General features: G+C 35.7%; 4 protein-coding genes across 4 annotated transcripts; 1 reads left to right on the forward strand and 3 right to left on the reverse strand.

The window, feature by feature from the left end:
* Positions 1 to 537: 537 nt before the first annotated feature.
* Positions 538 to 1,182, reverse strand: EV154DRAFT_581861 (uncharacterized protein; the record flags this gene model as incomplete). Its single annotated transcript, XM_051606655.1, has 1 exon — positions 538 to 1,182. A coding segment is annotated over one exon (645 nt), but the record flags the coding sequence as incomplete, so codon positions are not given.
* A 7,267-nt stretch (positions 1,183 to 8,449) lies between these two features.
* EV154DRAFT_416411 (uncharacterized protein) lies at positions 8,450 to 9,814 on the reverse strand (the record flags this gene model as incomplete). The annotated part of the gene is made up of 2 exons (XM_051595734.1): positions 8,450 to 8,992; positions 9,587 to 9,814. The coding sequence occupies 2 exons, from the start codon at positions 9,812 to 9,814 to the stop codon at positions 8,450 to 8,452; spliced, it is 771 nt and encodes a 256-aa protein (XP_051460106.1).
* Positions 9,815 to 11,091: 1,277 nt separating this feature from the next.
* On the forward strand, positions 11,092 to 13,343 carry EV154DRAFT_478990 (uncharacterized protein; the record flags this gene model as incomplete). Its single annotated transcript, XM_051598226.1, has 8 exons — positions 11,092 to 11,293; positions 12,252 to 12,428; positions 12,493 to 12,650; positions 12,672 to 12,762; positions 12,823 to 12,927; positions 12,992 to 13,030; positions 13,080 to 13,181; positions 13,237 to 13,343. 8 exons carry the CDS (start codon positions 11,092 to 11,094, stop codon positions 13,341 to 13,343), a joined length of 981 nt encoding a protein of 326 aa, XP_051460107.1.
* A 4,204-nt stretch (positions 13,344 to 17,547) lies between these two features.
* EV154DRAFT_416433 (uncharacterized protein) lies at positions 17,548 to 17,871 on the reverse strand (the record flags this gene model as incomplete). The annotated part of the gene is made up of 2 exons (XM_051595737.1): positions 17,548 to 17,691; positions 17,761 to 17,871. Coding segments are annotated over 2 exons (255 nt in total), but the record flags the coding sequence as incomplete, so codon positions are not given.
* Positions 17,872 to 21,790: the final 3,919 nt, after the last annotated feature.

Below are 21,790 nucleotides of genomic sequence, written 5' to 3' on the forward strand. Positions count from 1 at the left end.
GGTAACAGCAGGGGCAGGGGCAGGGGCAGTTCCAGTAGACTTGATTTCTTCTTCTTCCTGTGGTGACCTAGCAAGGCTATAGCCATATTAGAGCTAACAAAGGTTTATCCATGCTGATACCATTTGTGATATAAGCTTAACAATAAATGTCATAGTAAGAACTATAAGGATATTACATCACAAGTCTAATTTAGTACGTCTGAGAAATACTTAAAATTTAGTTTAAAGCAAAGAGAGTTAAGAAGACTTAACATTTATTAGAACAAGACTAAATTAGTGACTATGTAATAATCGTATACATTTTTGGTTAATCAATGATAACTTCAAGATAGCACTAGAGATATGAACACAGCAGACAGTCTTTTATATAAATACTCGTACATTTCATTTATTAATAAAGGACAATCTTATAAACAGTCTCAAACTACTTCTATAGTCTTTTTATAATTTTACTTTACCATAAAGCACAACATCCTCCGCAGAATTAGAATAATTATCCTCCTTTATAACCATGTGTTCCATGCGTAAACAACTACCGATTCTCACCGGTACTGAAACAGTAATCTCACACTGGTTTCTCTTACAATTCATCTTAGTAGTCTCAATGGTCTTGATATTCAACACCTTGCCCGAACCTACTAGTCCTAATCTTTCAGCAAAAGACCTGTTGATCACCGAAATAGCCGAACCAGAATCCAATACGAGCTTCACGGGATAATCTTTCACCATACCTAAGATAGCCAACGGAGATGAACTTACCATCAACACCCTCTCGTATGGATAGTCATACACCGAATCGTTGTCACTCTCTTCATCCAACGAGGATTCAGAATAAGATTCATAACCAGAGGTAGTAGTACTACTTTCCGTATCGGTATCCGTTTCGCTATCTAATTCACTTGTAGCGTCTTGCACCAGATTAACCACAGCTGGAGTAGGATTAGGTAGATTACCTTGAGGCACACCGTTCGCAGGACCTCTACCCTTCCGAGGTTTACGACCACGCAAGAACCTTAAACCATCTTTTATATCCTTTTGTACCTTCTTATCCAGTATAATCCAATCCTTTAGAGATAATGAGGCTTGACTTGCACCCATCTTCTCCCAGATATCTAACACCGGACCGGTTACCTTTAAACGTCGTGGTGGGGCTCTCACTCTCCTAGGTTTATCACCCATAACAGCACCGCTCGATATGTTACCATCTAACACCATTGGTTCATGTCTCGGTCTTGAATATGAAGCTTCACCATGTTGCATAGGTGGGCTCAGGTTCATAGGTGGTAATTGATACGATTGGTAATCTGGCATAGGCGTAGGCTGCATAGTTGGCATAGCAAGACTTGGTTGACCTGGAGGCATAGAAGGCATAGGTTGGATAGGAGGTACCGTAGAAGATGGCTGTTGCATAGATAACATAGGCCTACCGCCAGAACCTCTTACTCTAGTTTTCTTAGGAGTAGTCGCTTCCTTGGTAATGGAATCACCATGGTTAGCTCTCTTAGCTGCATACACTTCAGCGGCTTCAATCAGATGTACTTCTTGACTCTCCTTGTCCTTGTCCGTGGTAGGATTACGGACATTATCAGGTGGACTGACTAATAACGTCCTTGTTCTTTTCCCGCCTGTTCATTATCCGCGTTAACTTCACCTATGGGAGTGGCATTGGCACCAGAAGCAGGTGTATTACTCGTTGGACCTCGAGTAGGACGGTGTTCAGGACAATATGTAGCCAGATGACCGGACGGTACGCTTATAGTCGGGCCAAATCTAGCCAATAAAAGTGCTGGGAATAGTGTAAGGAGCCAATAGTAGTGCTAGAAAGTTTTGTAGTGTAAGAAATCCAGCCAGTAAAACTGGTTGGAATAGTGTAGTGAGCCAATACAAATGCCAGGAATAGTGTAGCGGGTTTCAAACAGGCAGCGCTGTAATCTCCAGCGGGTAATTAAATGTTTTTTTCGTGTGTACCCCTTTTGTTTGTCAATGTTGATTTTATCCTCGCGCAATCTACATCTACATAAATAACTGTCTTTTCTACTTTGACTGTACTTCTTTTATTTTTTATCATTTCTTTATATATATAACCTCATAATATAAGTTTTTGTAAGTAAGAATAGCAGACGCCGTTTGGGACCAAAATTATATATTGATTATGCTTCGTACTGATATACTTTGTTAAAACAAAGCAGGGATAATGTCTACTAATCAAATTAAAAAGAAAGGCCGCCGCTTGGGCTCAAAAAATAAGCTTGGATCCAAAGCACCAGGCCCAAAGCCAGCTCACTTAGTTAATCAGACGTTTTTAGACTTTCCCATTGTTGCAGAAGAAGCTGAAAGCAGTACCACCGGACGAAGTCAACATTCATCATTTTTCAGTACAGCAGTATTACAAGGATTTGAATCTGCGGGCTCTGGTGAAATCAATGTTTACCCAAACGAGGAGGTAATTTTTATTTTAAAGTATTGGTATTATTTTTTTATTTGGATATTTATTTTACTTACCGTAGAACGATCAAGTACTAAATCAAAACCTTGTCAATCAAAATGCTATTGATAATAATGGAGACCCCTCTTCTTCCACGGAAAGTACGCACCATAGCATTGATTTAAATGCCGAAGATGAGGTAACATGATAATATTTTAAATGATCAAATAAAGGCTTGCTGAATCATTTCAAATTTAGGAAAATGTACCTCTTGTTGAAGATGACGCCAATGTCCCAATTGATTCGGAAAGTGAAGATGATAATTCAAATATCGAAGAGTTAACTGAGGAGCAAATCACCTCAATCGAAAATAGGGCAGCGGAGATTCCCGAGAAAGGATGGCTTGACAAATATCTCGGATCAATCCAAGATAAACTTAAAGGTGGAAATACTCCTGATGAATATAATCAGGGCACATTTTGGATTAACCCTCCAAGTATATCTTTCGTTCTGAAAAAAAAAATTGATCCTGAATTACTTTACCGGCCAAGAGTATGCGTATGGCTTCCCCAATATTTGACTCGAACCCCTTTGCGTTGTCCTAAATGTAATAACACTTTGCTCGCGAAGGAATGGGTCCAGAAAACAAAAGCTCGTCGTATTATTGACTTAGAAGAGTAAGCAAAATGTTAATATTGTTCAATATAATTCAGTCGCATTAACATACAATTTCCTTAGTTGCTTCTATTTGCTCAGCGTCCGCTTTAAATGCACTAACAAAACCACAGTTCATACTTTCATGGGTTATGCATCGGAAATTGTCAGGCAGCTACCCGCAAGAATTCAAGCTGATTTTCCTGCCGTATTGACTCACCGTTCTGGGTTTTCAACCAAACTTGTCAAACTATTGCGTCCACAATTTCAGAATGCAACTGGTCCACATAGAATGAATCAAATTCTGAGATCCAACCATACTGAAAAGTACGATACAATCCAGTTCCAATATTATGATGCTATGAAAGACAAGCTTGAGGAACAAAGAAAAGCCAAGCAATTGATTGGAAACTTTTCATCAGCTACAAGTTATCCCGAATTTTCATCATTCAGTGATATAAATGGGTATAATGGATATGTCCCCTCAGCAAACTACCTGAGTTATGTTTACTGTTCTATAATTGCTGAATTTAGGCCGTATATGAATCAGCACACGTCCTTATTAGATGGTGTTATATTAAAAGGAGATCATTCATTTAAGGTACTTTTTTTTTTTTAAAAAAAAGAGAAAAAAATCTAACTTCTAAAGTAATACGCATAGATCATTAATCATATGGCAAAAATCAATGGTGTATCAACGTTCTCTTGTCTCTACACAGTGCTTAACGAATACGAAGAAATTCGTTTGCAAGTACTTGCTCCCACAAAATCACTAGACCATTTGACACCATCCTTTAATAACATGATGGAAAGTTACAAGAAGTACGGTTTCAAGATGCCACAGTTATTTTATACGGATAACGTTTTAGGTGATAGACTGTTCTTAGAATCCGCGATCCCTTCTCTTTTGGAAAATGTCATTCATGTCAAGCCTACTATTTCAGAACGAATTGATACAAACAATCAGTTCAAAGACTGTCCTCTGGCCACATTGCCTACAGATGTGATTGTTTCTGTATTAACAACGACTCAACAAATAAACCAGTCATGTCAGCAAATTTTGGATGATTGCACTCAGCAAGGAAACGTTCATATTGGATTTGATTGCGAGTGGGCGTTTCGAGGTGGTAATTCAGCCATATCTAGAAGTGAGCAAACAAGATTACGATTCGTACCGGTGGCTTTGGTGCAGATTGCTTTTCGCAACACCGTCTTTTTGTTTAGGATACACTCTCTTCAACCCGAGCAGCTCCCACAAAATCTGGTCAAAGTGCTTACTGACTCTAAAATTGTTAAAATCGGAAAGAATATTAGTGGAGATCTGTTAAGGTTTCGCTATTTTGGTCTCCAAAATTTTCCAGGTCAATTGGAGCTAGGTACATTTTGTAAAGACAAGGATCTGATTGAAAGAAGAAGTTTTTCTCTAGCCGATATCTGTGGTTTTGTATTAAAAGTCCAGCTCCCGAAGAAAAACTTGATTCGTTGTGGCAATTGGGAAGCAGAAAATTTGTCGGAGGAGCAGATTAATTACGCAGCCTTGGATGCCTGGGTTTCCTTGGAAATATACAACAGGTTCAAATCAATGCCCACTGTTCATCAAAAAGTCAATAATAATACTAGAGCTGGCTCTTTTGTTGCTATTCACTTAGACAGTACAGCAAAATCTTCTGCTGCTGCTTATGGTTTTTTGTGTGCCGACAATACACCTGACAACAACGAAATACACAACCCAACCAATATAAATGGTGCTTTGGTGGTGAATGTGGTAAAAGTTCAAGTTCCAGGGTTTCCAGTCGATTGTTACGATGATAATCTTACGTTGAACGACTTCAATGGTCCCAATTTCAAGGTTTACATCAAACGCAAATTTTTATTTACAGCTTCTGAAAGGGTTCATTTCCCTGCCCATGGTGACACCAATAACATTTCCGAGTCAACATCTCCCAACAGAAATGGACCAAATAGCCAAGTATCCGATAACCCCAGCAACCAGACATCTGTAAACTCTCGAGTTCTCAAAGATGGTTTTCACCTTATGGATATGATCAAACTCAACAAATCACATGGCATGCATAAAGACTTCATGAGACGCTTTCGGGATATACTATATGTCTGTGATCAAGATGATAAAGCGATAGTGGAATCATATTTGTCTAGCATCGGAACGGATTGGAATACAAGGATGCTGATTAATCCAGCGTGGATTTTTGAACGAGTTAGGAGATTTGTGCCCCCACCTGATGAACTACACTCGGCCCTCAAGTTTCTTTTCGACAGTTACGGCCCTCTGAGGTGTGAAAATTCCGGACATAAACTTTTTAATGAAGCAGCTGTCGAAATGTCTTTGCATGTTCTTAGCACCGTACAACAAGGACATGTATCAGATGTCGTAGATGGTCCCCCGCTGTACACAGAAAAGGGACCTGACAAGAACAACTTGATGAGGTATAAGTGTTCGCGGGGAACTAGCTCGGTGGAAGGGGCTTGTCACATGAATATTGTTCGCAGGTTTGCTTCCTACAATGCATCTGTAAGACTAACAGATTCCATTTTGGCAGACTATAGATTGTATCACAATATAAATGTAAGTTGCATGTTGATATATCTTTTAAAACAAAAAAGTATCTTGTGGTCTAATTAGATATCCAAACAATTTTTTAGGTTGGATCCTTGAACAGGTATGGCAAAAAACATCAAGGACATTACAGTCCTTGGCTTGTTCTAGCTATTAATGTTTTGAGAAATGATGTTGGTCATGCAACGGTTCAAGATTACATGTGCGAACGATATGGATGCTACCTTAACTTCGACCAAACAAGGGAAACATATGGTGTTGTTGAAATTCCACGTAATCTGGCCAACGAAATTGGGATCATACCAGCTACAACCCAGCAACCCAGACTTCGAACTACATTAAATCGTATAATGGAACTTTCTTCTTTACCCGTAGCTAAATTGTTTGAGGCTGGATACTCAACAAAGCAATTCCGTTACAAGTTCCTCTCCATCTGTCAAGGCACCTTGTATGCTATTACAGCGGTTCACACAAAAGAAGAAACTTCTCTGTTTGAAAATCTCCTGTCAACCCACGGCCAAGAAGACACGTTGATCTTTCAACCATTCGACTCCAAAAAACCGAATTTTAATCTTTTTGCGTATGTTTGGAATTCAACTTACTGCATTTTAAACAGCAATATCTATTACAAAACTCCTGGACACTTACAAGCTTACTACAATGTTTTAGAGGATCGAAAGAAGTACGGTAATACGGTTTTAAAAAATCTTGAAGTTTCAAAGGCAGTGCGGGCACTTGCTGAAGATGCTTCAAGATTTAATAGACCAATTCCTGCTTTGCCTCAGCCAACACATCCCACATTGCAGCATTTACCGGTGAGTACAAACATTCCTGCGTCTCCCCAACTTGCGATTATCAGACCGGTTCATCGTCCCCGACAAACATCTACTTCTCTTTCGCTGCCTCTTCCACGTTTCGCCCATTCAATAATTATTAATTCTGGAAAACGAAAAAGAGTGTGTAATGTATGCAAGATGGATGACTGTTCTGGAAGTTCAAAAGGATCGCTATGCAGCAATAAATGCGGTAAATGTAAACAAGATACCTGCCCTGGAAGACACGTAAAACAACCAAAAACCGGCAGAAGAAATTTCAGTCAGCCTCTGCCTTGTCTTAACATCTAAATGTAACTAAAATGTATGCAGGAATTGCCACCCGTCATTTTTAGTTACATGCTCAAAATCTTTTATTTTTTACATTATCAAAAAAAAAAAAAAATCTTTTGTTATATTTTCCTAACTGCTTAATTCAAGTTTCATCTAATAAAAATCAAGTAAAAATCAGAAAATACTGTAAACTTGCATCCAATTTAATAAGTTAGTGGAAAAGATCTCCAAAAATTTGGGTGCCCAAGGGCACCCAAATTTAGTTGAATTAAATGCAAAATTCGGTCAATTAAATGATCTTTTTTGAACAATGGCCCAACTATGGCTATACGGTCGATGACCGTACTCTTGACAATTGTAACACTACCGTTCACTTAAAGGGGTGTAACCTATACCGTGGTGTCGAATTGGTCACCGTTATTTCTATTTTAGGAATTTTTTTTTTTTGAGGCGTCTGAAATAAAACCGTTTTTCTTCCATTTGCATAATAAAACCAACTATGCCCTTGACAGACATTACTAATAACACTTCTAAGCGTCGCATGCAACTCGATGATTACACATGTGGCTTGATTATTGGACGATTTCAAGCTGATCAAAGCATCGCGGACATTCAACGCGCCATGTCGCTACCTAGATCAACGATCGTCGATTGCGTCAATCGTTGGAAGGAAACCGGTACTGGAATTTCAGAGACACGTAAAGGAAAGCACCCAAAGTTGTCTGAAAGGGACCAACGTACCGTTGTACGCAGCTTTAAGGATGAGCCCTTCATGCCATTTGTAGTTCACAAAGAGAAATTAAAGACCGCCGGTATCGACATACATCGACAGACTTTGAGCAAGTATGCCACTCTCAATGGGTTTGGCTCTTACTCCCCAGCGTATGTACCAAAGTTGACGCCTCGACACATGCACAGAAGACTCGCTTGGACCAAAAACAAAGTGAATTGGACACCAGAACAGTGGGAAAACGTTATTTGGTCAGATGAGTCGAAGTTTAACGTCCAAGGCAGTGATGGAAGGGTCCGAGTGATCAGAAAAGAAGGAAAAAGATATCATCCAGATCTTGTTGAGAAAACAGTAAAATTTGGGAACGGTTCCGTGATGATTTGGGGATGTATTTGGGCTGGGGGGTTAGGACCTACTGTTGTCATGAAAGGCATCATAAATCAAGAAGCGTATATCGACTGTTTGTCCAATCACTTCCTCCCCTGGCTTGAAAATGTAACTGCAGAAACATCCAGGAACTTTATTTTCCAAGAAGATGGCGCTTCCTGTCACACTGGCAGCTATGCAAGCTGGTACAAGGCGAGATGTGGTGTTGAAGGGTTCGATTTTTGGCCTGCCCAAAGCCCAGACCTCAATCCAATCGAGCATGTCTGGGCTTACTTGGAGAGACGCATAGAGGGTCGTAGATATCAGATAAAAAATATCAATCAGTTAGAAGCAGCTCTCCGTGATGAGTGGTATGATATACCCAAAACTTTTTTAGAGAAATTGGTCGGAAGTATGAACTCCCGGTGTAAGGCTGTGATAAAAGCCAAAGGTGGTAACACAAAGTATTAATTTTTAAAATAAAAACATTTATTATTAAAGTACACCTGTTAAACTTGCTCTGTTCAAATTTCGACAATATTAAGATGACATTTTATTAATAACTTATTCAATTTGAAAAACACCTTCATTTTTCAAAAAATCTGAGATCGAAAAAAAAATTCAGAATAACGGTGACCAATTCGACACCACGGTAGCAGGTTCCGCAATGCGTACAAGGTTTTACTACGAACACTTCCAGAAACGCTGTTGCCATTAGTATTGATTTGCAATTGTAGAGCATCGAAACCTTGACAGAGTCTTTCAACTGTTGAGGCAACTGAATTAAGTGAAACTACGCTAGCCGCATCACCACCAGTACGTAAACCTACAGGCTCTTGGTATTCTACACGCTTAGGTACCTTGCTCTCCACCACTTGGCGTACATCACCGTACTTGTTGTCATTCATTTCAATGCGCTTGGCTGAATTAGTGACTTCACTCCAGTCAGACAAAGAGGCATTGATGTCAGATACACGTAAAGCAATACATTTGTTAATCGCACGCATAAAATAACGAATTTTTGCAGAATCAGGTACACCTAACAAGGTAGCTAACTCCATGATACGGAATTTGATGTCATCGATACTTTGATTAGGACCCTGTTGTATATTCTCCAATTCTTCCCACCATTCATCCTTTTGAGTTCTAGAAGCATATTGTGTTTGGGATGGAGATAAAATGTAAATTAAGGTAACAAAAGAAAATACTGTTAGAACTGTGTATATCTTTTATTTCGAGAAAATTTAGATTAGGGAATTCTACTAGCAAAAATTACAGGTATTTATACTAAATGATTAGATGGCTTTCGGATAATATATGTGACGCGTTAGAGGAATATGATATAGTGTTATACGTAATGTCTGTTTAAATAAATATGTTATGAAGTAATTCCTGCCTTACAAAGTAAAGACAAAAGTACGTGAGGATCTAAATTCATCTCCGCAGGTGACATTACGTAAATGCCAAAGAGAAAGTTTAGTGCGTGTAATATTCAGTAACCGAATATTCCGCCTATAGTATTGTACTATACTTTTGTGGTATTATAATATTTTACTCGTCACAAGGCGAATCACCTTGTGCACAGACACTAACGGTTCTGATGATAACAAATGGGGCGAAGTGTGAGCCATGAATATTTATACATGATCATCCATTATTATGTAAAATGTGATGGTTCTTTTATTATAATCTATTACATCCTCAACATATTGAATGGTAAATTAAGTGACAAAATTCTCCCACATTTTCACGCTTGATTTGATTACGTTCCACCACACGGCAGCAGGACCAGCGAAGTAAGAGGCTAAAACGATAATCATTTCTTCGTCAGAGAAATTTATACAATTGTAAATTCTCTCCATGGAGTGTAACCATACCATTGGATTGGACGCATCGCCACGAAAAACCTCAGGTTTGGCCAGAAACTTGCTAATACGACTAGCAGACGCAGCGTTCATGGATTGGCGAACGTCTTGCAAGGGAGCACTTGTGTTGGATGATTTAGAGCTTGAAGGCGAGACCATAGTAATATACTTGTAGAACGAAGTACGAGAAACGAGATAGACAACAAATGAAAATAGTAATAGATTGCAGATTAAATTTAAAAGATCACGGCGTGGTCTCCAAAATGTGATATGAATATGTTTTTTATTCGGGTTATTGTCGGTTGGACAATGGGAAGTGTTCTCAAACGATAATAAGGCAATCAATGATAGGTAGCAGCAGACTATATTGCCCAGCAAATAAATAGTCATGTTAATATGTTTCGACAAACGATTCATTATTGCAATAATACACCTACGTTATTGGACGGCTAATAGAAATAATTCAATTAAGCGAGAAACCAATAGTATACAAAACTACACGCAGGTCTGAAATTTAGAGATAAAAATAAGATAAGATTTATTAAGATTCTAGCTTTTTGAGGGCCTTTTATATCTTTTACATTAATTGTGATTACATGAGATTATTCTTTAAGCACGACATCTTTGTGGTATTTAGCCATATTATACCGTAGTCGAATTAGGTTACACGATCACAATCCACAACAATTGACATTATTGTGACTTCTAATAACCTCATATAAAAGCAGAAATTAACTATTCATCTAGACGGATCCTTCTTGTCTTTTTATTATTATAGAAAAAAACAATAAAGTTATCAAAAGTTTCATTTTATTTCTTGACCCATAGTTATCACAATCTTGTACTGCAAGAGCAAAATAAGAAGATTATTAATACTATTATTGTAAAGAGGGTGTATATCACACGTAAGACTAGATGTCAGGATCGAAATTGCAGTAATCAAATCTTGTGTGAACAAGATAAACGAGGCAACTGTTGTATGCGAGCTGTAAATACACCTTAGCTAAGGTAATACGCTTGTGCTACGACGATTCAAGCACATATCGCTAGTTCCACTATCAATTAGATAATAGTCACAAGTAAAAAAAATGTTGAAAGGAGCTCTAATTGAGGTGAAATTAAAACTACCACGGAAAATTTGAATGGTAGTTGTCAACTATTAATGTGAGAAAAACTAACAGCTTAAGATCGAACTACCTCTGTGTGCCTGTTTTTTACTTATTCATGAATGTTCCCATTCATGGTTTCTGGTAGTTAAATTTCTCTTTTTATGTGGAGACACGTATATTTATCCCAAAAGTTTTACTAAAAATGTATTGATTTTAAGCAATAACTTTATGGCCTATCACTGATTTGTGTGAATTGCTCTCATGCCAAAATGGCTGGTATTCCAAAATAGTCTACACAACAGACTACCAGTTACCTTAGAATTAAAACTCAAAAACTATCACATAAATATTTCGTCTATTCGTGCATGGAACTTAGAATCCTATGCGCCCTCTTTCGACCAAGGTGTAATTTCAAAAAGTTACGATCACATGAAACTTGGAATTGCAGGGTTTTTTATTACAGGTAGCTAATGCGAAATTTCGATTTAAAAAGGAAATCACAACATTCAATTTCAATTACGCTGTATGGGCATTGTTTAGTCAGTTTAAGTCCCACACCCCCCAAAAAAAATACTTGTTTGCATACATTCTTGATCAAAATTCCCGAAATAAACGGAGGCTATATTCAAAACCTTTCTTCCTTTTTTTTTTCCTTCTCATTTTACTTTGTCCTTCTTTTCTTTATTTCTCACTTTTTCCTACGCATATTTTTTTTTTCATAATTCCATTCAACTGCTATTTATCTTACCTATTACTTATCATTTTATAGGTACAAATATTATTGATAATCTAATAGTTTTTAATATAATATGTGCGTATGTCTAGTCCAAACACTTTTTGTATTATGTCTATAACGCATTCCTGGTTACAACCATTAGACACAGTTCCAGGTCCACAAATATACCGTCTTATCGTAAAATTTTTTTAATTTTTGTTAAATTTGAGTAGACGACAGAATCTAATAGTTCACGAGTGTGTGTATATTGTTTATTCCTCTTTTTACACTACTGCATTTATTGGCAACGTAAGGAATGCTAGGCCTACTCGTAATTTTGGTAACTGGTGAGTTGGAATAATCGTGGCTATAACATCTTTGATAAGTCAATTAGCACAAACTAAAACTGTCGCATTCCAAAGACTGTCATTTTCCATAATCACAGCTATCGTCATAATAAGAATGAATAAAAGAACATATGCAATTGGCCGTGATTTCTAGATTAAGAGTTATTATGTTCTGCATTGGCATGCATAAATTAAAAATTATACATTTACAATTATGCGAAGAGGAAATTTATTCAGTCAAGCGCTTTTCATTGCAAATATTACACATCATGATGGGCACTTTTATTGATTTTAACAGCCACTCGCTTGGACAAGAATTCATTGAAGAGTTTAACGGCTATTTGGCTCAAGTCAAAAAGCTTCAGGACGACTTTTGTTCCAATTCGCAAATACTGCCACGGAAGTTGAAATTATGGGAACTATTGCCGCCACTCTCTGCCCTTCTTTGAAAAAAAGAATTATATCTTCTTGTTCTGAAGAAAAACGGGGATCAAATGAGTGGAATGCGTTTAGACATGCGTATAAGGATAAATTTAGTAAGATTTTACCAGTCGAGTCTTTAATTTGTCCTAACACTGAAAACATATAATCACTGATTAGAAGGCGATATCCACAAGGCCAGGGAAGCTTACCTTGAGCTTTCAGATGATCCTGATAGAAGAGATAAAATGTGTGAAATTATGGAAAGATTTGAGGTTTACAAGCTTTCTCAAAAAAGAGTTAAAGCTAATACATCTGCAGATGATGATCTGAAAGATGTAAATGAGAAAATAAAATAGCTGCATAAAAATCATCGTATTCACGTTATTATGTATGGCGCATTTGAAGATCAAACAATGAAGATGGGATGTTTTAAGTTTATGAATTCTGGTAACTTTTTTGTACTTGACTTAACAGGGCATGTTAAAACTTTCAAATCTATTTTATTAGGTCTAGCACGGAAGTATGAGGTTGAATCCACAGAAAACGACAAGACTAATACGGCTCTCAAATTTCAGAAATTTGTTCTACGCAATGTGTCCGAGAGTAGATGCGGTAAATTCTGTCATTATATCATGATCAATCTTTCTTTAACACACCTCTCTTACGGAATATATAGTGAGTAAGCGACCCAGGCAAGTTGTCGACCATTCCGAAGGTATGCGTAGGTGCGTTTTTACAAACAGTTCCTTATATAAATTTTACAGTCCAGAGCGAGCCTTCAAGCTCAAAAAGACGATTGTGCAATAGCACACAAATGAAGTTAGTTTTGAAAAAGGATATTAGAGGGTTGTTGAGGGAGAGCTTAAGTATGTAGTTGTTAATGTCTAAATGACCAGTGTTTTAAAAAGTTCCTGTATCTAGGAAAAGCAACGAAACTTAGTAAGCTGGAAACTGTACCCTGGGATCAAGTTACAACCGAACAAGGATTTATGAACTTTAAGTTGGCCGGATGGGGTTATTGGAAATAAAGAATCGATTATGTGAAAGTAGAAGATCTGCAAATTATTCTTGACGCCATAAAAAGCGGTGTTTTGTGTGTCGTTCCGACTAAATAAACAAATTTTTGCCCTAGCTAAATTCATAAATGACCGCGATTTTTTTTTTTTTTTTAAGTTTCTACAACAATCTCCATCGGCGCAAATTTTTATTCATTTTAAAGAAAACCTCTAAAGTACAATACGTTGATCAGCTAAAATGATTTGTTGCATCTTTGAGTTACGAAGATGGAAAATAAACATCTCAAATAGGATCAGGTAGAATGCAATAAAACTGAACCACGTTTTCAAGAGTAAGGAGGGAAACAAACGGCTTTATGGGAGGTTTTAGCAATCCTATTACACGTCTTATTAAGATATATATAAACAGTATATGCTGCTGAATGTATGATTTTAAAAATACAATATGTTCTTTATTGTGATGTCATACAAAGTTATTAATATGGATTTAATAGTCATTGCATCCCATTTAACTTGGAATAGCACTTCAAATAATTCTCAACAGATTGAGAAATAGGACCCTTAATCAGCTGCTAAAAACCAGCAGCAAGAGAGCGCTAAAGCAACAAAGCATACTTTCAGTAACTCCATAGAAAGGCGAAATCGTAAGGACCAGCGACGAGTCATATTAAACTACACCACAAAATGATTAACACATAGCAGGCTAAATCAGAATGAAGAGTAGTTTTAGTATGGGCTTACAAAATGAGAACAACTGTAAAACATACCTTGTCAATATTTACCGACAGAGAGATAGGATCTGTGCCACACAAAAAACAACGTTTTACAAGAATACGCATTTTTGAGAAGATAATAACTATTTGAACAAAGTGTAAGTTAATCTTCCCGAATAATTGTAGATACAAATGTTTACTTAGTTTACCTTCTTAATTATTTAGTTCATATTAGATAAAGAGGAATGTACACGTAAAATGGGAAAGAAGAAAAAGGCGAAAGCTGAAATTTTTTACTGTATTTATACGATCAGTGGTAGATATTAAAAACATTCCGAAGTTTGTGTAATGTAAGTTTGTTTGTTAATATGAGGAATGTGCAGCATACCTTTTTTATTCCTATTTTTGATCGCATAAATTAAATTTTTGTACCGTACCTTGATTTTATAGTTACGACGTTCCTAGTATAGACGAATGATAATAACAGCAAATTTAAAGAAAGATTTAGTAGATAAACTTCATGCTTTGGTTTGTCAACCCTTGTGATATAGGATAATGGATTGGCAATAAAATAAGTGTTTATGTTGTCTATCAATTAGACCTGTCTATAGAATTAGTGATCTAGACAGGATTTGATGGTTCAATTGATCGAAGGAATATAATTGCTGCAAAAAAATTAAGAGAACGGATATTGTCACTTTTTACATGGGATATTGGTATTGAATAAGCAAAATGTTGTTATGAATCAATTGCGAGATATTAGATAAAACAAAGTCTGCCATATAAGTGTTGGCTTATTCCGTGAGTGATGTGTTACTTTTATATATTAAATCTGTGTTTAACTGAAGGGGAATAGATGAACATCGTCCTAGTTCTAACGGACTATTGTTTGAATAGTGTCTATAACTTAATAGTATTACTGCAGTTGACAAATTTAATGGGCTATTCATTTATTGCGATAATAATTATCCTAAATCATTGTACACCATACTAAGGTATTTGTGACAAATGACCATTAGAATAGAGATTCAAATATGAGTCTTTATCTTTGTGTGCTATGTTAAAAGCCAGGTATACATTTCATTGTCATTTAGAAATAAATCAAAGTTAGGGACCATTGAGTTGTCTACAAGAAATATAATAAATTTGGATTAAGTATAGTTATTACACTTATACATATGTATATACTCTTCAAGAACTTGTTTAAATAGCTGGAAACGCTGTACTTGCTAAATATTTTATGACATTCGAAGCAGAATAAACAAAAATAGGAAATGTAAAGAAGCATGATAGATGTAGCTCTAATGGTTTTGTTATTTCTGCTTATGATAAACCTTTTAAATATATTATGAGCTTGTCTTTGAATATATGAAAGTTTTCTATACACGCAGTTTATATAATCACATTTACATCAGTACATTAAAAGCTCAGATGTGTTGCTAATCTTATTATTGTACAGCCTTCATTCAAAACTCAAATGGACATGAGTAAGACTTTATATAATTTCTGTCTGATTCCAACAGAAACAGTAGTAACTGGTAGACTTTAACATTGTATAATACCGCGAAAAGATTTAAAATAAATGCTTTTTCTTCTTTATTTTTAACGAACTCAGAAGGATGGTTTTGTAAATAGAAGTTATTACTTTTTATAAGACATACGTAGTTGAATTAATAGTATTTTCGTCACAATCTCAATTTTTTATAATATTCACTTGAATAATTGAATTAATTTGCAATGAGTAACGGAATACATTTATGGAGGACATACTAAATAAAAAATAGTACTATCATAACCTTGAGTTTCATACATAATAGCCTCAGTATGTCTGAGTAGATGGGTGTAATTATTTAGATTTTTAAATTAGTTGATCATTTACTTTATAACAAAATGTTTATTGAAGCAGTAATAAGCTATTTGCCCCAATTTTAAATCCTTACTTCTACATAAGTTATGGAATCAGAGACAATCTATATATGATTAAAAAACTACTTTGAGTGCGTATTATTAAGTGTATATTATAAAGGTATAAGTAATTAGAGAACGGCATACATGTATAAAACAGCATAGTATATAAAAGAGAGTAAAATAAAAGTGGCAGTAGCATAGAATTTTAACAAAAGCATAAAAAAGGGGGGTCATAAAAAAATTTAATATAAAAAAATTAAAAAGCATAAAGTTCAAAAAGATAGATGAATGGGCGATATAGTTACTCATCGTTATAATATGCATCATTGTACGAATCTCCCGAATCTTCTTCATCGTTAATTTCCATAGGAAGATCGTTAGAATCTCCAACATAACTAGACAAATCATCTGCTGTTCTCCTTCTCCAATCTTTTGCTAAAGGAAGGTAATATAATTCTATAAGTCTAGCGGCTCCTTTTTCATAGTCATTAAGATCAACGAGTGGATTTTTGCATAGTAAATCTTCAATATTTTTTTCGAAGTTTCTTGTATATTGCCATAATCTTTGAATTTCTCCCTGGATCGCCATTAATTTCTCAATATATAAATAGTTATTATCACGTATCGTATATCTATACCTGAACAATATCCATTTCCTCTTCAGCACGGCACCACTGAATCCACATTGCAGTTTTGTCTGTAATTGAAAGACCAAAACTTTCCAATAAATTTCGGCCTTCCTGATTATTGTTTTGCAAAGACTTGCATATTTGATCGGCCGGCAAATGGTCTATATGTACCATAAATTTACAGCGTTAAATATTATTTTCTTATTTATAATAGTTTTACTATTTGTATTTTGTATCTTTTACATACCGGACTCGGGAAAAAATGTATTAAACTCCTCAATACATGATTTCACTTTGGCAATGGCAGGAGAAATAGTGGCAGTAATTTTTTGTGCCAATGCATTACCAACTATATGATGAAATACAAAAAATTGATTTCAGAAATCATAAAATAGTATGGTAAGTAAATTTGAAATTCAAGAGAATTCTATTTTATTTTTTTACCTTTACGACTTAGTCTTTTTCTTTGAACACTGATACCCAAAACACCAGCACGAATTTGTGCCATCAATTTGGCTATTTCAATCAGCCTTCCAGCAGAAGACGAACTATCTGTATAAATTCCGCTTTTTACTGCTACAGCGGTCTTCCATGCTTCCTCATACTCGACGTATTTAATACGGTCAATACCAATTACTTTCAGGGCATCATTATGCAGAGCTTTGGCATTTTTCCATTTTTCTACGAGGTACGTCCCTACGAAAAATGACATCGATGTAAATTTACTTGTTAATCTGCTGTAAAATTATGTCCTCATTGTAATTATGTTACCCATTTTCAAATTTTTTGTAATCGTGAAGTGAATTACAGCCTGAGTAACTATTTGTTTTCGGTTGGATTTCCCATACTTCTGGTCATCGAAACAAATCCATCCAAGTAAGACCAATGTCTTTCTACGCCTAATTAATGTAAGATTAATATCTTTATTGTGTAGTTTTCATTGTATGCAATATATTATTTTTGCTTTTAATTACCTTCGCCGTCAGTATAGCCCCACCCTTTAATATATCGAGGATGAAAAAGAGCTTGACATTCCCAAATATGCGCGAAAGCGTGAAATACACTTACCGCAAAGCGGGATTCCCTTTCCTCCAAGAAAGGAAAAAGTCTCTTAATACAAAAGAATTTCGGGATGTTGATTAAGCTAAGTAGTTCATTCAAATCTCCTAAATGTATTACCTTAAATGATGGATGTACCAAGCAACATATATCATACATGATATCAATAGGAAGTTTTTCTGAATTGTTTTGTTCTACCAGGGCTACAGAAGCTAGAGCAAATTTGTGTCTTTACACATTAATGTAATTTAACATTAGTAAAGAAAAGCATGATCTGTGGTTTTATCATTATTTTGTGCTTACCCTTCTCCCTCAAACACATCAAAAATATGCTTGACAATTCCATGCCTAGCACAAGAACAAATAAAAAGACCGTTTTCATCGAACACATTAGATTTGTCTCGTGCATCTGCTGATGCTTTAAAATTTCTTTCCAACAGTGAAAGATCACACTAAGGAAAGTCGAATAAAAACTTTAGTAATCTCAATAACTGTGTTGTAACTGAATACAAAACCTTCTTAATTTCATTTTTCTTCTTTTCATTCGTCGTAGCAAACTTATCAACAAACTCTTGCTTGCACCAAAGACGACTTTCCTCCTTAAGCGCAAAGATTTCGGCCGTATTCTCGTTTTTGCGTTTTTGACGCTTCAACGAGAAATTGGCATCCATAGTAACCATAATACGTTCCGAGTTCTAATAAGATTGAGAATGCGCTTTCTTTTGTCTCAATAGTACTTTAATTTAACGTATCACCTATCGTGCATGCACTACACTCCGTTGGTAGCAGGTTACTAATCTCAAACCTTTCCTGGATAAACTCTTCGGCATATTGTTCAAGGCGAGAGTGGATATAGTACGATCTACTTAATACTGCCTTAGAAAGAGGAATAAAGCTCTAATTTTACAATTAGTAAAGAGCCATAATTTTCGTATGGAAATAATACATAAAAACATACATCAGGCACCCAATTACTTTGTTCAGGTATGCTGCCATACCATGAATCGAGACCTTGTTTATCATTTGCATGTCTTTTATTTCTCTCAAAAGAGAGAAGGATACACCAACAATCTGTCTCTTCGGAGAGCTGGGCATTATTTGCATTTGCATCATAGTCTTCAACAAATTTCTACAGTGACAATGCTCTATTGTTTCAATCTTGTGGGCTACCAGTAACCGCAATACATAATTAGTTTTTTTTTTTAAAAAAAATAGATATTTTGCATTCAAGACATACCGTGTTGATAATATACTTTTACTTGACTAAACATTGCTTCTCCGTTGCATTTTAAACTGTGGTTAATAATTCTTGGTAGTTGTCGCAATGTTACTGCCGTGGGCTTTTCGATACCATACATCATAGAGGTCAAGTATTGATCCCTATAAAATATTTTGTACTTGTTCCAGCTGTCAGTTGTAATACTAGATTTAGATTTGTTTGGTCTAGTATTAAAGTATTCGACGCCGGGTGATAGTTCTTCTTCTTCTTGCTGTTGTTGCTGTTGTTGCTGTTGTTGCTGTTGTTGCTGTTGTTGCTGTTGCTGATATTGTTGCTGTTCTTCATCATCGCGTGATCTTATATGATCCTGCTCAATACTGTCGTCAGATGCTACATCGCAGTAGCCAAAGGAATCATCATTGTTATCACCATCACCATAGTCTGAATCGTCATCATCAAAAGCGCTCATATCATATACTCTTTCAGTTCTAGGACCAGGTTTACAGAATGAGGAACCAGTTTTCTTTGCTTTTCTTTTTAAGTAGTTAATCCTATTTTTAAATTTTTTGTTGTTCTCTATAATGCAAGGACAAACTCCACCCTCGTCAAGAAATTCATATACGTAATCCTGCTTGAGTTCCAATACATCGCAGCTTTCATAGGGTTCATACATACAAAAACAATGACCAGAAGGTAGAAGTCTAGGATCGTATCCACGGTTAGGAGTGTTTTTGCTTTTTGGCATAAGTTTTTATTTTATTTTTTATGTAAAATTAAGAGAAGGGAGAGAAAGACTGACCGACTTTAAAAAATCTTGCTTATCGTACAACACAATTTTGTCTTATACATAGAGTTTACTTCGTAAGACATCAACATTATGCGCTAGAGGTATATGTTTGTTAAAAAAGTACATGAGAGAAAGAAGGGGAATTTCGGTTTTTAGAAATATATACGGTGTATTTAATTTATGCACTATTCATGCATAACATACTGATGACGATGTTATCGTTTTCGTTGGGGGGTCATTATCTTTTTCCAGTGTGACATTATTTAAAACCCAAAATGACATTCTGTCCTAAAAAGCGAAATTACAGAACATAATTCCCTTCTTTTGGGGGTGAATTGCATTAATGTAATTTTATACAATTTCGGTACATCAGCCTTATATTTGTTTACCCTTATTTCAAAGTTTTAGTTTTTTATACAGCTTCTTAGCGGGATTTTGAATTAGAACGTATGCTGTATCTACCTAACCTATTTATTATAGCACATAGTAAAGGATTATTTACAGTAGAATCTAATTTGCAGGTGATCTAGATATCATCTATGTGATTTTTAAAGAAATTCGTACATGTTAATCCAGTGGGGATGCTATTCTTTCTCATTTATATAAGCATTTTTTGGCATGTGAGTTTTAAGCAGCTAGTTTTTTTACAGGGTAGGTAGATAAAAACTACCACTTTTGTCAGTGTGATAGTTTTTGCCATTCTCAATTAGACCCTTTTTTAACATTTTTTTAACCGGTGACTGTTATCTAATTGATATTGTAACTAGCGATACTAGGTCAGTATTCTCACTGCTGTCATATTTATCATATGTCAGCTGGTAATTTCAGAGTTCACGTAACACCAACTGCCTATTCAAGTACGGGTTGTTTATTATATTCTCCTTACTGCTCCTTGCGGGTTTATTGACAGCTTGAACAATATTTGGATATAATCTACCCACGATGGCAGGGTCCCGCTTGTAGTTTTAGTTGTATTCATTATGTATAAAAGAAATCATTATTTTTGTGTTCAATAAAATTTAGTTCCTTTTTGCAATCTGGTTAATACTTTGTCTTATTTTCTATTTTGGATTTTTCGATTTTTCAGCAACACGAGAAGAGACCAAGAAAACAGGAACACGAACACAGACACAGACAACAGAAATATATCACCTCGCACTGAGTACAAATTGGTGACCTGCAGCACAATTGACCAAAACGAGCTGAATCTAAACTTGTGCTCAGACACAAAGTATTACTCTTTACGACCTACAGTGTCACTACAAGGGAAGTACGAATATCAAAGGTGAGGCAAGACTTGCACGAGAGCAAAAACACAAAGGAAACAAAGACAAACACCAAGAAAAACGAAAACAAAACCACCTTACATTCACCTCATCCCGACATTCCACACCAACCAAAGAGGATTTACCAGAAGGATAAAAAACGACTCTCGCTTCGGCCGAAGGTTTACGCGCTCACGTGAAAGTCATGTGATCGGCTCAATTTGAACAACCGACAAAACCAGAAAAGCATATGACAACACTGTCAGAACCAATCCGGCCAATGAAATAGTTCCGGCACAACAGCTCGGTACCGAGAACTACTATGACGCAATGGAACTCAAAAGACCCAAACGAAGGTTTAAACCAAAGGTCACGAAAGCAAGACCAAACAAGAAATCAAAACTATATGTCATAAGAACAAACAAGCAAAGCCATAAACTAATTTAGCATAAAACAATTACACACATATGAAACATCAATCAAATTAGATAGTATAAATAACCCCACATTATAATTAGTAAATCTTTATCTTTTATCTCATACTTTATTTTGTACTTGTACTTTGAAGAGTACTCTTCTGGCCAATAGGAATAGGTTCACGTGATAGTCACGTGCTAGGTTATTACGTAAGGGTCAACTAGACATCTGAGGATTACAACACTGTAAGTTTCAAGGTATATTATAATTCAACTCTCAGTGGTTAATTATAAAGAATAGTCAAAGAAGTATTTAATGTCAAAATAAAAGATAATGATTTATTAATAATACAAGTTGGTTATTTATACTTGAGATAAATGATAGTGTGATAATGAATATAGTAATTGTATGAACAGGTGATGTCTTGATAAGTTGAGCACCTGTTTAATATATATGATGAAG

The sequence above is a fragment of the Mucor mucedo genome (genome assembly GCF_025094135.1).
Source record: "Mucor mucedo strain NRRL 3635 chromosome Unknown EV154scaffold_22, whole genome shotgun sequence".
Classification (NCBI taxonomy): domain Eukaryota; kingdom Fungi; phylum Mucoromycota; class Mucoromycetes; order Mucorales; family Mucoraceae; genus Mucor; species Mucor mucedo.